We start from the raw sequence: 18,736 nt of genomic DNA on the forward strand, positions 1-18,736 counted from the left end.
TTCAACTAACCAACCAACCAAACAACCCAAAAGAATAATATGTTGTGTTTTGAGTCAATGTTTCCATAGAAGACAGATCTAAATAATGTACAGCCTACATTTGAGAAGCTAGACAGAAAATTTAAATTCTGAAGGGATTGGCTTGGACACCCCTCACCCAAATTCTTGCTTCCACAAAGATATGATTCCTAGAGTTTTGTCATCAAAGCAATTCAATCATTTCATCAAATAATTCAATGTCTGACTTCAATCAGTCTTCCCCTAAGAAAAAACTGTGGGAAGAGTCACGCAGGAACTCACTTGCCTGTTGGAGTAAAGGACTTAAGCATCTTGGTTTCCCTAGAATAAGCAAGGTTCCAGAAAGTATGGAAGCATAAGACACTAGAGGGGAAAGCTAGAAAGAGTGGGGGAATCCTGAAGCAAAACTTATATTAAGATAAGTTTGGATAAATAAATAAATAATAAATGGATAAATAAGCACAGGGATCTAAAAAGGACACAGGAGGAAATTAGTGTGACAGATTAAGACTGGATTCAAAGAATTTTAGAGATGGCTTTCATTGAAAAAGTGAGGGAACTGTCTAACATCGTTATGTGAGTGATTAGGCCCATGTCTTTGAGTTCTGAATTTTTCATACCATACTTGGGCCATAGATATATCCACCCACTCACCCAGTATTAATAGAATCCTACCCTTAGGGATTCCCTTCTATAATGCAGACCCACATTCTGGGGTGGGGGTGAGGTCACAGGACCAATGAAGGTGTGCTGTCCTAAGTGTTGTAAGTGTTCCTCTATGTGTATCTCCTTCAATATGTATTTATAGACATGTTTTAAAAATATAAATGTGAGGAGATATGGGGATATATGTGTATGTATAGCTGATTCACTTTGTTATATAGCAGAAACTAACATACCATTGTAAAGCAATTATACTCCAATAAAGGTGTAAAAAAATAAATAAATGTTAAAAAATATAAATGTGTGTGTATATATATATATAAATATACATATATAAATTGTGTTTATTGCATACCATTGCTAGAAGCAGTACAGTTTTCCTTAGCACCACAATAATTCCATGAGAAAAGAAGGAAAGGAGGGAGGGAGGGAGGGAGAAGGACTTTGGTCACCCTGAAAAAAAATCCAACAGTTAGCATCATAAAAGCACATGGCCCAGACTTTAGGAGAGTCATGCCTGGCACAGCTTTACCACGATGTAGTAAGTGAGCAGACAGTAAATTGGTGTTCAAGTGGTTCCTCTGCTAAGAAATGACAATCACGAATATGGATGGAAAGTATTTCCATATTGAAGTGTTTTTAGACAAAATACAGAAACTATTGGTACCAAATGAAATAAAATACAAGACACACTTTCTCAAGTGGCCTGTCCTTCTCTAATGTCTTCCTAAGCTTTGAAAATATACTTGCTTTTTAAGATCAAGGGCTTTTGTGTGGCTGTGTGAGAGCTGGAAGCAGAAATGGAAGAGACAAGGCCAGGCTGTGGGGAGTTAAGTAAACAGTGACTGATGACATCTTGCTTCTTACATTACCTTGGGGTAAGTCAGTCTGGCAGGTGTTCTGGTTTTGGCCAGGAACCCAGCCAGCTTTCTGTTGAAATGGGATTTCAAGAGGAGCCTGATTACTCAGAATTATACTATCTCTCATCCCCAGACTGAGGAAGTTGATGGAGAAGAGGAAGAAAGTAAGAATGGCTTCTTAGAACTGTATTCAACTCATTGTGTGGGAACAGGCTCAACACGAGGGCACTAAACCTGACCCCATCATTTTATCACAGCTGAATCACTCTATCAGGACATCGGGGGAATAAATTAATCCGAATGGACTCCACTGTGTTTCTCTTACGATGTCTGGCTTGATTAAAGAAGTTGGGATGTATTATCCACATAAAAGGTCACCTATTTTGTTTTTCAATTTTCCACAATTCTCCTAAGTAGCAAACAAAGAAATGTGAGGACACATTGAAAGTTTCAAAACTGGCAGTTTTTGTTGAAACTGTTCACTGGAATATGACATCTTAGCACAGGTCTGCGTCTCTTTCTTTTTCTTTTTTCTTTACTCTTTTCTCCATTTTTTTTTACTCCCCTTCTTTATTCTCCTTCTTTTTTTTTCTCTTTTTTTTGATGTAAATAATAACTTTGCCAGAGTAGAAATAGCCAATAGTATTAACTAAACACAGGAAATTTGCAAGCAATATTTTATATCCCTATTCTAAAGAACATGTTGGAGTATATGAACTTCAACTCCCCAATGGCTATATATGTCTCATATGCAGTGAAGCAGTTGCCATAGGAACTATTTCCTTTTTATATCTGAAATATGAAGCTCTGATTTAAGCCATTAGTGAGGTTCATATGTTTTTTCTCTCTGTTCCACTGTCCCTGAAATAAAACACTCAGTGAAAAACTATCACTTAAACAGAATGCAAATATTTCAATGCAATTTCCCCAATGTAGAATGAAGAAGGCTGTAAGAGGCTTCTGTGGCCAAATAAGCATGGAAAACTCCAGGTTAAACAAGATCTTATTATGGAACTCACTAGTGCCTTTGATATGCCAGAATGCATTGCCAAACTCTAGGTAGGGACTATAGTAAGCTGTATTTCTCAAACTAACCTAACCATGGAATTCTTTTTCCACGGGTTATCTGGTGGTGTGAGTGTTTGATTAAACATTCAAACTAGCATGAGAAATGCTAGTTTGAAGACTGTGAACATGGTATTCTAGCTGGCAACAGTACAGACATATCTGCTTAGAACATTTCCTACATTCAATGAAAAGCCCTTCACTATACAGATGGTTATGTTCCCAAACCCTGACAAACTTTAAAGCTTCTCTGAAACCCCCTTCATTATTTCCAGCTGAGAGAACAGAACTTGGAGTAGGGAAGAACAACCACAGAGTGACAGTCTTGCCATTTTGAAGAGAGTCCCTATCTCATCTACCTCTTCTGAACTGGAGTATAGGTAAAACTTTTCCAAAATCCCTTTCATAGTTGTTTCACCACCTTCTCCCTCCTGTCCTTCTTCTCCCCTTCTCAAGGATGAGGGATGGCCACATATGAGACAAGCTGGTGAAGAAAGGGAACCATTCTAACTACTTTTTCCAGGCTCATGGAAATGGTTTCAAGGGGCAACATCTCCCCACTCTGCAAAGCTACATCAGAGCTGAGAAGTGCACATATTTCCAGAGCACATGGCCATTCCAGATAAATAGAAAAAGGGAGAGTCTTTTTAAAACTTTGATTACCCACATTAATAATTTATCCAATAAGCATGGTACTAGATATAGCTGAATAAAATATGGTCCTTGTCTTTGAGAACAAGGACCATACCTATAGAAGAATAGGTATTTATGCCCAATAAGGTAAACACTTCATTAAATATATAAAAGTACTTGAGGTACCAAGGACAAATTTGTCAATTTTACCTGGGATGAGAGATGCCAAGAAAAGTTTTCTATAGAAGGCCACACAACCTGAATTTTAGAAGATGAAAAGGTGTCTAAAAGTAGATTTCAAAGATGAGCAGTGTGAGGAAGCCAAGTGAGGAAAAACACAGGGTATAAAAAATCCTTGGGAGTTTGGGATTAGAGTATAGGTTTACAACAGATACATCAGAATGCAAGAATGAATCCATAGGGCAAAAGAGTCTGGGAAAGACAAAATGGGCCAGAACATGGAGGGCTTATGTGACACATACCTGAGTCTGGGCTTTACCCTGGATATTATAGAGCCCCTATACAATTTTAATCAATTCTGAGTTGCGTTTAGGTTGATCATCCTGGTAGCAATTAAGTTCATGGAGAAGAATTTCAAGAACAGAGTGGTCAATAGTGTCAAACACCAGAAAGTGGTCTCATAATTTGAGGACTAAAAAATTCATTTGATTCAGTAATTCATTCATTAGGAGGTTAAGGGTCAGACCTCTGACTCTAATGCATTAAAGGAAGTGAATGGAGGTAACAGCTGAGAGGAAAAGGACTAAGATCAAGCATAGTAACCCCAGAAAAACACTTTTATGAGAGAAAGACTAAAAGGAAGATCTTACTCTAAAGTAAGTCTAATCAAAAAGGTATAATTGAGAGAGAAGAAAAAATTGTTCTCATCAATATATAAATAATGTGCCATTATCTACTATTAGTACAATGTTATTCAATTACCTTACAAAATAAAAATGAAACAGCAGGATTCAAGACATGTGACTGATCCTTAAAAACATTCCTGTGATTTTAAAGTCCTTTTAGGTGTATTATATTAAAATGCCCTGCTTATCCTTTCATTTCTGAGTGGATTGAACCAAGGAAAACTAAATTAAACTGGTATTGGATAAGATACCTTGACGGGCTAAGTTTATGTGTGCTACCCTTAGCAGAAATAGGAATTCTCAATCGGTCAGACAAATTTCTGCTCATTTAAATCTGCAATATAGGTTATAGTGTCACATGGAAGAAAGAAAAGATGGGGGAATCTTTCTTTCTGCATCCTACAGCACCAATCAGCCATTTCCCCTGCTCTTTTCAGCTCAGACCCTTGGGAAGGAAACTCTCAGCTACAGGCTAGCTGTCCTTTTCAATCCTGTCTATTCCTTATAACTGGCATTATGGTTGGTGCTAGTTTCTAAGAACTCTCCTTGTGTATGTGAGACATACTTCAGTCTAACATCCCCGAGGTTTCCATTTTTTATAAAACCCATAGGTTTTTGACATTTACGCTCAAAACATATGTGCTGGGAAGTAAATGCACACACATGACACACTATTTAAGAGACAGCAGAAGTAGCCAGAGAATTTTATTTCATCCTGTTTACTGTTACACCCAGAATCTGTTTTCTGTAATTAAGAGGGTATAATGAAAATATTTCCTAATCTGCCAAAGATGGTGACTCAAGAACTCTGAGGGATGGTGACCTCAGAGAGTTAGACAAAATTAGGTTGGAATCTAAGCTCCTCTCTTCCTCTCAGCAGGTATTTCAACTTCAAGTCTCAGGTTCCTCAATAAGAAACCTGCCCTAAAGATAACAAGAGCGCTTGAAGAATACTGGCAGAACCCGGCCCATAGCAGGCAGTCAGTAAAGGGCAGTTAACTTCTCCATGGTATTTTGCTTTTCCTTCTTTAAAAATCCTCAAGTCCCATGCCTCAGGCTTCTTATCAGTGAATAAGGAAACAGGAACCAATAGTATCAAGGCTTAAGTGTTTTCAAAGACAATTTTCAGGAGGTTGACTTATTATCCTAAAATTTTAGATACTACTCAGCAGAATTAAGTGACGCTTTATTTTATTTTATTATTTTTTTTGTGTGTGGTATGCGGGCCTCTCACTGTTGTGGCCTCTCCCGTTGCAGAGCACAGGCTCCGGATGCGCAGGCTCAGCGGCCATGGCTCACGGGCCCAGCCGCTCCGCAGCATATGGGATCTTCCCGGACCGGGGCACGAACCCGTGTCCTCTGCATCGGCAGGCAGACTCCCAACCACTGCGTCACCAGGGAAGCCCCCGACACTTTATTTTAAATAAGTGGCTCAGTTTTGAATCTCAAAATGAATTGCAGGACTATAAACTTCCTCATAGGATTTTATTTTATTTTTTTTGCGGTACGCAGGCCTCTCACTGTTGTGGCCTCTCCCGTTGCAGAGCACAGGCTCCAGACGCGCAGGCTCAGCGGCCATGGCTCACAGGCCTAGCCGCTCCGCGGCATGTGGGATCTTCCCGGACTGGGGCATGAACCCGTGTGCCCTGCATCGGCAGGCCGACTCTCAACCACTGCACCACCAGGGAAGCCCCCCTCATAGGATTTAAAATAAATTTCAATAACATTGGAATAGGTAAAGGTTAGACTGATAGAAGATTGTACAGAATGAGTTTTGAAGTTCAAAAAAGACCAAGTGTTGATAAGAAACTTGACCAATTTTACTCACTGCATCATCCAGTAAGTTTCCCGTACTCTTTTTTCCAGAAGACTTTGATGAAGGAGAAGGTGAAGGAGAAGGGGCAGAGAGTGTTTCTTCTTGTTCAATTTCTTTTTCCAACTTTATCAAACCAGGAGGCTCCACACCATACCTTTTTAAAAGACACCAGATCAATACACATGCATAAGTTGTAATAATGATACACTTAGCCATATGTTGCATGCAATTATACCATAGGACCAAACTGCTAACTTTTCAAAACAACATTAACTTTTCTCTGGCATTGAAATAGTATGTTCTTAAATTGGCACCCTTTTAAGCAGGGAAAAACACACACACACCCATACATACATACATATATATTTATAGTTACATATACATACGCATATATGTTTATATCTATATATGAACATATAAATGAATAAATACATAACATACTAAAAATAAATTAAAATACTCTATATATTATATTAATGAGTCAATAGCATGAATTACCATATTAATTTAGTCTTCAGCTTTCAGATTTACTAGCTTTAATGATATTAGTGCTATAATTGAACTCCTATTTTGAATATAAGCTTGTTAAAAATGGAAATAAAATCAGAGTCAGAGTCAAGTTGAAAACAGCAATTTCCCCAAATAACTGTCCTTAAATGAATTAACAGAGAGGAAATTCACTCTTACTTGCATATCTTTATGGACTCAGAACAAGGTAGAATGGGTAATACAGTACATTGGTTATGCTTTTAAGACCAACATAATGAAAGCATGTACAGTATTACTGAGAAAGAAAATGAATAAAGAAACAAAAATAATTTAGAATAACAATATGTTAAAAATTATGTGTTGTAAATTATAAATGCCACAGCAGTTCAAAGACAGAGATGTAGTTGTTAACAGCATTCTAATCTCCCATATTTTTCTTAGACTAAGTTTAAATTTGGTTTGGTTTCCTAGATGCATATCAATTGTACCTAGGTGAAGGAGGCCAAAGATAATTCCAGAATTTGAGAATTGGGAAGGATCTTTGGGTTCATGTAGTTATACCCTTTCATTTTTACAGAATAAATAAAACAGATCCAGAGGAAATATAGACCAAGCTAGGAACAGAATAAAGATGCAAATCTAGGTTTTCTTACTTCAGGTTTTCTCTGACATTTTAATCAGGTGATCACATGTTAGAAAGAAGAGGAAAAAGTCACTTAGAAATTTTTAAAAAATAGGCTGTGGATTACCTACAAAGTAACTAACCTATATAGAGAGAATAAATATGTTGGCAATATGTCTAATACCTTAGAGTGAGTGAATAGTATATTAAAACATCATTAAATGTAAAACCTTAGGTTATCGTCATTCTGTTCTAATGGCTTGTTATTTTAACTGACATCATCACACACGTCAGGTGGCCTTTGAGAGCTGGAAAACTTATATCAGAATTCAGTACAAAACAGTTTAAGCTGGCACAACTCAAATAATAATTGCTGTTTTGCCTCTAGTGAACAGAGTAATTTTTAGTTACATAAATCATTAGCTAAAAGACTTTAGGCGCTATTTATCACATTTCAAACCTTTTATACAGATTAGCCAGTTAACAGGACATTTGTAGAAACATGCAATAGACCGCAGATTCTATAACAGTTGAGACTATCTGACTCACAGCGTACCTAGCAGCCAGTGTAGATCCTGGCACACAATAGATACTTAATAGCTACTTTTTTGGAATGCAAAACATTTCCATATTCTCATATAACAATGCATCCAGGCTCCAAAGATGAATTAGATTTCATTGTTTTGGATCTTTAAATGCATATCACTTTAATAAAACATATCGACATTAAATGTAAATAAATGTTTTACCCCCCAAAAATGTTCTTCTAGAAAACTTTAAACCCTATTCAAAACTAAAATACATTTTTAACTTTATAGTACTTGTTAATTACACTTAACCCAGCATCTCATTACTGTTGACAAGTACCAGTAATATTCACTTGAAGATTTGTGTATCATTCTTCTCTGAGGCAGACTTGAGGTAACTATGCCATTAACCTACTCTTTAAATTTAGCAAATCACTTAACCTCTAAGAGTCTGTTTCCTCTCAGGAAAATACAGATGAAAGTGGCCTGTCCTAGAGGTCTGATGTAGCAGGAGAGAGAGAGAGAGAGAGAGAGAGAGAGAGAGAAAAAGAGAGAGAGAGGAGGAGGGAGGAAGAGGAAAGTTAAAAGAGCAACTGTTACTGAACGTCTTTCATGTGTCTGGAACTTTTGGGCATCTTGACGTACATTATTTCTGAGCCTCAGTTTTAGTTCACTGTAAAATGGAAATTCTAATTCCTGTGTTTTAAAACAGTTAGAAGGAATTAAAACAGTATCCATTACACTCCCAGTACAGTGTCTGACACATGGCACCATCTCTGAGACGGCTGTTGATAACTGATGCATCAAAGCTTGCACAACCAGGAAACTGCAGCATTGAGGTCCCTTTGCTAAAGTTTTAACTTTTTAAAATATACCACCCAATGAAATTATGTAACAGCCTCAAAATTAAGATGTAGTGTCATTACTATTGTTATATTATTACTATTGTTGGTATCCTTTACAAAAAACTCACCATAGGCTTTCTTTAAATTAATTTTCCTAGAATTGTAGGATGGCAGGGATATGTTGGTGCTGGAGCATAGCAGAACAAGTTATAAATTCATTTTTGCTGCTAACTCGCTGGATGAACTTCAACAGGCAACCCTTTTTAATCCCTCTAGACTTATGTGAATTCTTAGTTCCAACAAGGTATAGCATTTTGCTACATTTAATGTTCTCAAGATAATAACATAAACTGGGCAGTGAAGCTAGAGGAATTTAACATGCTAGAATTCACAGCCAATTAAAAGTCAATCATAAATGAAAACATCATATTTGAGAGTATAAATTGGGTCAATTGGAAAATATGATTTCATTTGTAATTGTCGGTGGATTCATGTCACCTTTCAGGAGCAGGCTGGTTGGGTTGCACAATTTTTTCTTTTTCTTTTTTTTTTTTTTTAACAAAGTGAAGTAATAAGAAATATGTTATTAAATTAACAACAAGCTCCACTCCATGTTTTTTTTTTTTTTTTTTTTTTTTGCGGTATGCGGGCCTCCCACTGTTGTGGCCTCTCCCGTTGCGGAGCACAGGCTCTGGACGCGCAGGCTCAGCGGCCATGGCTCACGGGCCCAGCCGCTCCGCGGCATATGGGATCCTCCCAGACCGGGGCACGAACCCGTATCCCCTGCATCGGCAGGCGGACTCTCAACCACTGCGCCACCAGGGAGGCCCTCCACTCCATGTTGAATACAAAACAAAATTTGAATGAAGTTGGTAACAAAGTCATACATGGAAAACTTTGCCCTGGAGATTTTTCTTTACCTGGGAATGCTGAAAATTAGCTATGCCACTGAACATAGAAAATCAACACTAAGCCCCAAATTTCTGCTTATATTGGCTTTTGAATACTTCAAGCTGCCTAAGGTACAGTCAGCCAATCCTGAAATACACACTTAAATATGATTCATTGGCTTCCTGTCTGTCTGGAGGTGTCAACAGTCTGTAAATCATGAAATTCCCCTTGGGTTGGGGGCCTGCACCTGAAGCCAGCTTAGTCACCAGTAGGTCTTTTTTTCTGCTCTCCAAAAGCCTGCTTCATTCTGGTTTCCATGATTAACTCTATACCACTTTACATTTTGGTTTTGTTTATAAGGTTTTCAAAAATTTATAGTGTTTTCTATTCTTGTCCAACTACAAGATTTCAAAGCTTTGTGGGAGAAGGGGCAACTGTTGCTTTCAAACTGAATAAGGGTCAACTAAAGATAGCAAGAAGGTTGAATCCACTAAAACCAAACCTTTGCATCTGTATACCCCAGTGATGTGAAAGTAGGGGGAATACTGAAAAGGCAATATCATATTACCATTTTTTGGTCTCATTTCAAAAATGCATAGTGCTAGGGAAATGGTCTTATGGTTAATAACTTTATGATGAGATCTTAGAAATGGACTTTGCATTTTTCTGGCACAGGATATAGCTTTTGTGATTGGTCTAGATGAAATAATTGAGCCCCTAAACTAAGCCCTGAACTAGAAAATTTACTCAAACTATTCACTAGACTATAATTTTCAAAGAAAAGACATCTGGAGCCTATTTTACTAGAGTTGGAGGGATAAAGTTTAGAAACTCCCCCTTCTTAAGGCATACAACAGATAGTTTATAGATTCTCACAAGATGGTTTTTGCCTCATTTTTTATTCTGTTTTAAAGTTATTTAAAGATAGATTTAAATTTGGATGGAAATTTCACTCATATGAAAACAAATTTTATTCTTAGCAGTCAGAGTCAAGCTCTTTAAATAGGATGAGTTAATTAATAAGCCTTGTATAAGAATATTTTCTTTTAATTAACATTTCATTAAGGCATGGATTAAAATAGGAGACTAACAAAAATATTCACAAAGTATATTTCTTTTGAATGGTCATAAATTTTGTTGAAAATGAAGAAAACACTCAAAAATAAAAATATAAAAGGCTTCCCTCTGATGTTGACTATTCATCATAGCCCCAAACCAAAATATCAAAATTTTTTTTTTAGTTTTATCATAAAGCTAATCTTAATTCTGCAGTCTTAAAAAAGGTTGAATTCATAGTAACCTTTTTTAAACAATGAATATCAAAGCACCCTCATTAAAAAGATCTTTGAGGTTTTATTGACCTGTTTTTGCTGAATGTTTTATTTTGCAGAAGGCAAACATGCATATTTTACACACAGAAACTGACATGGTTTCTGAAATATTAACAGAGGGATTTCACTCTCCAGTGCTGACAGCTCTGTTTAGCTGAAAATAAAAGGAAGTTTCACCCATGAGAACAAAAATAAGTGGTCTCATTGTCCCACCCCACAGCTCTCAAAGGAGCTTCACGGAGTGTTCCCAGGCAAGAGAATACAGCAGGGAATTAGAAATATTTAGTGAATCATTTCTAAAGTGATGTTGATGCTTTTAAGATGACATCTATGTAAATTTGAGAAATAAATGTTTAGAATCAAGTGTAAAGAAACATCATCTATCAGTGGAAAAAACACAAAACTTGCAAGGTTGTATTGGGATTTTGTTATGGTCAAATCTCATCTGTTGTGTGTACAGATTAATGTTGTGATTCTTGAGAGCTCTCCAAATACCACTTCTGGTTTTGTCTAATGTTGCCTTAGTTCAATAATTCAATAACTCTGTCTTAATTCAACTCCATAGAGGAGTACAGGGAGGAGGAAGCACACATACAATGATCTAGATAAAGGTTTAATATATCTAAAGAAAAAATTAGGAGTAAAATAAGATTGAATGATGAATTTCCCTTTTTTCCTTCAATGATTATGCTTCAACACAGGGCTAAGGTAGTGATGTTTGGGTTTATTGGGTTACTGTTTTTAAAGCACAATTGAACTTCCATTAAAATTTTGATAAAATCTTCAAATGTGTACAGAGAGAAACTTAAATAGACATTTATACTTAAATGTTCAATCTATCCATTTGACATTCAGCTGTTTAACCTTATGCTGCACACAAAAGTGATGCCCTGAATAATCTGTTAGCATATTTTTTTCTTTTTCATGGTAAGTGTGCAATACTTCACATCACTTAAGTAGGTGAAGAAGATAAAAGGCAAAATTTACAAATTGAATATTGTAATGTATCGTCTTAATCCTTAGATCACTGCTTTGTGAAATTAGTAATTTTCTTCTGTAATGTGAATAATCTCTGCTTTTATCACATGGTCATAAAGTGAGGTCAGAAATGTAGCCACCCATTCTTATTAATAGTAATAATGATGATGATGATGATGATGATAATAATAAAGAAGGCAGAGGAAACTTTTGGAGGTGATATATTTATGGCATAGATGTGGTGATGGTTTCATAAATGTATACTTATATCCAAACTCATCAAGTGGTTTGCATTAAATATGTACAGCTTTTTGTATGTCAACCGTATCTCAATAAAGTGGCTTAAAAAAAAAAAGAAAGAAAGAAAAAAAGAAATCGGAGCTTCCCTGGTGGCGCAGTGGTTGAGAGTCCGCCTGCCGATGCAGGGGACACGGGTTCGTGCCCCGGTCCAGGAAGATCCCACATGCCGCGGAGCGGCTGGGCCTGTGAGCCATGGCCGCTGAGCCTGCACGTCCGGAGCCTGTGCTCCGCAGCAGGAGAGGCCACAACAGTGAGAGGCCCGCCTATCGCAAAAAAGAAAAAAAAAAAAAGAAAAAGAAATGGAGCTACCCAGAATCTCAGTTTTAAAATATTTGCGGAAAAACACACACAAAGCACTTCATATAATGCTTCACCTTCAAATTGACCAGGCCATTATGATTCCCTTTCATTAACCAAGATATTAATTTGTTTTATATACTATGGCAAGGGGCAATTCATGACAGACTCAGAACTGGAGGAAAGGTGATTCCTAAGGGAATTTTGTCATTGGACAGCATGCCTTCTTCTTTGATGGCTCGGTCATAGTTAAAATGTTTAGTTCAGCAAGATTCCTAACAGTGTTCAGATAATAAAGAGTATAATTACAAAAAATAAAATAAATCCAGAAAATAGGTAAATAATGTACACTAAGCAAGAGGAAAATGACAACTGCCAGCTAATTCTGTAGATAGCACCACTCCTTTTTACCTCTATCACAACTTTCAGAATCATGATGCCTGTTTGATCCACATATTTAGGTTATCAAAGCACCAAAATAGAATCTGGCATTTTAGAATATTCTAATGATATAATTAAAATAAACAAGTAAACAAAAAGCTTTCTGCCTAATCTTCTATTACCCAGGAACTCTAGACAATCTTTCTTTTCCTCTAGCATTTCAGGGGCAGCAGCTCATTTACTGAGATTTTACTTTGTGTGTATTCCTCCCTCCTGTATTTTTAATATCACCTTTCTTAGGGGATATCTGCTGAGCCCAAGGACTCAAGGCTGAGTCCTTTGACTCATAGCTGTTTGTCCTGCAGGCCAGAAGGCTTAAGCATGGTAGAGGAGTGGCTTAGCGGAATCCTAAAAGCAACAGGTACCTTTGTCTTGCTCCCTCTCAGAACCCAAGAAAGTAACAGCATTGAAGGGGAATGGGGTCCTAAGAAACAGTCAGATACTATGAACTATGCCTGAGTAGTAGAGACCTGAGTGGTCAGAAGACAAGGGGACCAGAGGCTGTCACACAATATAGCTGGGAAAGGTGTGGGAGAAAGTAGGGACATCCCTAAATGTCTCAAATTGATTTTTTTCACTCCTTATTGAGTGGAGCCTCATTCCTATTTAATTCAAATTTTTTAAAATTAAAACAATCTCTCTCATCCAATTATTATGATAAAGTAAAACTCATACCTGATGAACAATTTGTTAAGATTATGTTGACTATGATGTTTTAAAGAACTTGGGGTTACTTCTTCTGATTACAGTGAATTTTCCACTGGATCAAAAAAAGGGCTATTCATTGGCAGAAAGTTTTCTACCCATTGCTGTAATTTGCTGATGTGCTCACCTTGTCTTTTCTTTTCTTTGATTTTCTTTATAGCTCTCCCTTTGAGAATTAACACCCAGAGCAAACTCTTACTTTGTCTTATTGGTTCATCTGATCTCAATGCTAGAAGTATAATCGGATCTGGATGAGAAATTAATTCTAATTAATTCTGAAGTTTTATTTTGCATCAAGATCTATTCAAACATTTATATCTTCATTTATAATTCTTTGGGCTTTATAAAACTATCAGAAGCCTTGTTTGAGGATTTGCAATGTAATAAGAAGACATGAAACCAAATCAAGTCAGCTGAGCTAATAAAGTCCCTTCCCCTGCTTATTTAGCTACAGTTATGATTTCTACAATTACTTCTTGTTTTTCTTTTCTAGAAGAAAAAGATTCCAAAGATATCTCTACATATGAAGGATAATATTCTATCTTTTTCCAATCAAATTATGGAGAATAATTTTAAAACTATCCATCCACTCAGGAGTAGAAACCAAAAGAGCTGAGGGATGAGATGTTAAATGGGGAAAATGAGGAAAAAGGAACAAAAGAAGAGGCTGAAAATTATTAAAGAGTAAACAGGAAGAGAGGGGTGAAGGAGCTGAGAAAGAGAGAGAATAATGGGAATAGACTTTCCACTAAGGAAAGTATAATTGTCACGTACAATTTAATGTACAAGATCCTCCCCAGCCTCCCAAGAAAGAGTTGCAAGGAAAATGTATTCAATTAAAGGATATTTAGGAAATGCTTAAACATAGTGACTTTGACAATAAGGCCATAATGTTAAGAATATTGGGGTCCACTTTTTTAGTTTGAACAATTGTTCTCAAGATGTTCATACTGATCATATTTGAAGGAGTTGCTTCTCAACACCTAGGTTAAACATCAGCGATGAAAAGGCAGCAAGTTTCTCAGCTGCTTGGATGCTGAGATGGTCAAGTCTTAAGTAGCGGCAGTAGTACGACCTACCTGGCTGCAATCCGGCCAAGCTCCAGCAAACAGAGACACACTTCTCTGGGTTGCTTGTGGAGGACTGAAAGACAAGACAAAGGCGGACACCTTTACAATAGAAAGGACAGTAAAGCAGCTCAATGGGGAGCAGGATCGACTCCCTCATTGCTATGGTCCCAGTAAATGAGCTAGTCTTCATTCTGACATTCATAGAAACCATCCTACCCCACAGTACAGTTCGCTTTACTAAAGTCCTAAAGCAGTTTTCAAAACTCTTTGCCCAACTTCTTCCCCCAAAGCCATGAGTCTCAGGAATCCCACCCTGAAAATATTTTCTTCAATTAGTTAATATTTGTAAGTCAATATTGGAAACACATGTAGCTATAATTATGATATAAATAGTTGATGGATACTTAAAAACAGACAGCAAACATAAGACTATGAAGCAAAGTCTGGTCTTTTAAAAATCCTAACTCTATCTTCACCAGTGATTTTAGCAGAAATAATGCAATGAATAAGGATTAAAAATTACACATCACGGTCCTTTGTTATCCTCCAAACAATAACGTCAAGTGAGCCCTCTGAAACTTGCTGTCTTCTCCTAATGAAATTTGATTAAATGATACTTTAGAAAGAAACACTTTCAACTGACTGAATTTTGTAAATATGTACAAATATATACCATAAGCCAGTTTTGCCCATAAAATGAGCAAATTAGAAGATGGTTCTTTGCACTGATATTTCTTTTCTAATATAATATGATTACTTAATAAAGCTGCTTTATCAATTGCTCTGGACACATTCAGTAATGTTGACAAATCATACATGCATTTGTTGAGCCTACCAGAGGAGTATGTACTGCTTATACTTTTTTCTTTTTAAACTAAGATTAGAGAATTTTTAAAATGTTATTATATACAACACCTAATAAAGACAACAGATATTGGGGGGAAAAGATTGAATTGAGAATGGTCTTTACATAGACATAATATCCTGATAAAAGAAAATACTAGCTTATTGATAAACATTAAGAAAAATAGCAATATTGCTTCAATTCTTAAACATAGAATTTTATAGTAATTTAATTTCCCAGCTTTATTCTATTCCCCCACTTAAATATCTAATTCCTTCTCTCCACAGGTTATGGCAATGGCAATATTTGCCACTAACACCAGAATGGAATTTGTTGGGAGTGTGTGGTGAATAGAAAAATACATTTACTTAGATTATAAAAGTATATGATTTCACTTGGCTTTAAACAAACAAAAATTTATTATCTTGCTATAAAATGTCATCTTTAAAGCTTCTAAAATAAGTTCTAATATCATCAGCAAAGTTTATTAAAATAGAATTTATTATGGGAAATCTGAATTACAGAATCTTTCCATTCTTGGTAATATAAATTTGAGTTTCAGCTAACGCTTAGTGAATTGTCATAAAATCCAGGTTGGGGAAGTCTAAAATTAGTTTTAACTAAAGGGCCTTAAAGCAAAGATATTTACTACCTCCAATTTCAAGTGCACCATTAGCTGCCTCTGGCTAAATGATACAACTTTTGATATATTAAATTGACTTCAGTGCAATGAGATGTACGGACTGTAATATCACATAGGCATCAATTTCAAACAGAGAACAATAACAAAAATCACAAAACAAAAGCAAACAAATGAAAAGCAATCTTCTTGTCTAGATAATCAGTTTCTTCTGATTTGGACTTTTTTATCCTGTTCATGGTACAAAATAACAAACAGGAAAAAGGAATACATGAAAGCTGAGGTGAAGAAGATGTTTAAGGCCCTGCTAGTACCCTCATCTTCAGTGAAAGCTGTGTGAAACAAGTAGCTAAAGCTCAAGGAGACTTGGATACAATATCATGCATTTTGTGATGGAAACTGTTAAAATATGAAAATTATTAGTGAACTGACCAAACTGTGACAATATGCAGTCAACACCAACTCTAAAAAGCAACACCTGATTGAACTATCATGATTCTTTAATCAACGTATTGTCCTTATTTTGAGAGTATGTAAGAATTGGAAGTAAATACCAATAGATACATTCAATGGAAAATAAAATTCATTCTGAAGAAAAACAGTAATGTGGGTAATGTAAGAAAGACAATGTGATATGTAGGATGCATTGCTATTGTGTATTCAGCTATCAATTTAAAACAGCTTTTGCATGCCAACACTAAAATATCGAATCTACCATGGACTCATTAGAAAATCAATTTGGCAAACTGAAAAGTAACTGCATGATTCTCCTTTTTATATCCTTAACAGAACCAGCTTATAAAATTTAAGACAAATAAACATCTCACTCAGCATCATTCCTTAGGAAAATGATAATAGAAAGATGACGTTTTACTTCCCAGTTTTCTTGGAAGTGTTATCTTTAATAAAGCAATTGCTTCATTGCTTCAAAACACATCTATAATATTGTCTCACTTGTTAATGGCATTTTGAATATTGGGCATATCATGCCTGATCCATAATGGCCAAAAATATCATGTTTGATGACTTGTAAGCAATGAATGAGTTAAATCTGCAGAGAGGCATAACAACATAATGACAAGAACAGAACAGAGCAATTACTCAGTAAACACTATGTCTCAAATTATCAAGGATGGGGCTTCCCTGGTGGCGCAGTGGTTGAGAGTCCGCCTGCTGATGCAGGGGACACGAGTTCGTGCCTCGGTCCGGGAAGATCACACATGCCGCGGAGCAGCTGGGCCCGTGAGCCATGGCCGCTGGGCCTGCGCGTCCGGAGCCTGTGCTCCGCAACGGGAGAGGCCACAACAGTGAGAGGTCCGCGTATAGAAAAAAAAAAATTATCAAGGATGATGACAATTATGTTGTGATGATAATGGTTGTGACAATAAACAAACTGAATAAAGGCTAAAATCTTACCTAGCATGTTTAGAAAAGGCAAGAATTTAAATTATATCAAATTTTATTTAATTGTAAAAGCAAACACTCTTACCTTATTCTATAAAATTAAATTCAAGAGTCTTTAAGTAGTATCTACATTCTACCAAAGAGGTGCAATATACTAAAAGTTGTCTTGTGTTTGGTTTTTGCACTCAAGAAAGTTCTAAACTAAAGTTAACAGATGGAAAGAGAATAGTGACCATGGGATTTGAGCCACAAAGATCTGGGTCTGAGTGTGAGCTCTAAAATTTACTAGTTTTTTATTTTGGGAGATCATAAAATCTCAGTTTTCTGAGGGAAAATAATGGTGTGTATCTTGCAATATTTTTGTGCAGATTTAACACAATATTATTCGTGTTATTCCTAGCCAATGCTTGGCACATAGAAAAGACTTCCCAAGGTTAGTTTTCTTTCTTTATTATTATTTTTGTTGTAAAATATTTGCTTAAAGATTATCTTCATTTAGCTTAGTTAATATTAATACACTCATTTTTTTTCCTATAAGCATTTTTTTGTCTGTGCACCTGTCATGTGTAAGCCACCATACTAAGCAGTGGAAGAAACTTCAGAATTAAAAAACTACTATGGATAGATGTGTATAATTTAAAGCAGTTATTATAATGAGTGTATTTTGAATATTTTGTCATTTATATTATATCAGAAATAGTTAATTCTAAATTTAATCAAATTTAAGGTTAAGTAGGTCAATTTGGCCGGCATATATATATAGATATAAAGGAGAGAGCCTATCATTATTATGGGTTTGTGCTAAGTATAAAACTTAAGTAACAATTACATTAGAACATGTCATTTTATGAAACACTAAACATCTTACTGTCAATTTTTCTGCATCTCTGGGAATAAAATAACTTAGATGAGCCCATTTTCAATAAGTTACCTAAGTTGATTATATATTGTATATATGAATACATGCTTTTGTCAGGATGATTAGAAAGACAATTTTTAGTATATTGCATTTGAACTAAAGCCTTTATGTTGAGTTGTATGTACTACTCATTTTAAAGACATTTTACTGATTTGTCTTTTCAAAAATATAGGGAAATTTATACTTATATTGAGGTTTATGGTAGGAAAATTTTTTTTCACTCTATCATTACAATATTAATATGGTCTTTTGCTTTGAGTTATGGTTAGAAGAGGGGATCACTATGGCTTTCTTTCCTCTGAACAAATCCTCTTTAAAACAAAAAGCTGTCTAGTCACTGGTGATTATTATGAAAAAGGTCTTATCATTGGAGGCTTCTTTTTAAATAACCAAAACTGTTTCGAAGAAAAGTATAAGGCAGAACACCTTTGGGAAAAGCAAACAGATCCCTGTTCAAAATATGTGGCAATCTTATAACCTAGATTCTGTTAAAATCTCATGGGCATCAAATG

The 18,736-nt window shown here is 35.9% G+C and overlaps 1 protein-coding gene across 1 annotated transcript in view; it reads right to left on the reverse strand.

Annotated features, from left to right (window-relative positions):
• Positions 1-18,736, reverse strand: part of GAS2 (growth arrest specific 2) — a gene marked incomplete at its 3' end in the record, with an annotated part of 116,525 nt that overhangs the window by 52,484 nt on the left and 45,305 nt on the right. Inside the window, exons 5-6 of the mRNA XM_079707690.1 lie at positions 14,427-14,490; positions 5,934-6,075 (exon numbers count right to left, since the gene is read on the reverse strand). Of these exons, the coding sequence (XP_079563816.1) occupies positions 5,934-6,075; positions 14,427-14,490 (206 nt within the window). The remainder of the gene's footprint in view (positions 1-5,933; positions 6,076-14,426; positions 14,491-18,736) is intronic.

Source organism: Hyperoodon ampullatus, assembly GCF_949752795.1.
Source record: "Hyperoodon ampullatus genome assembly, chromosome: 7".
Lineage (NCBI taxonomy): Eukaryota > Metazoa > Chordata > Mammalia > Artiodactyla > Ziphiidae > Hyperoodon > Hyperoodon ampullatus.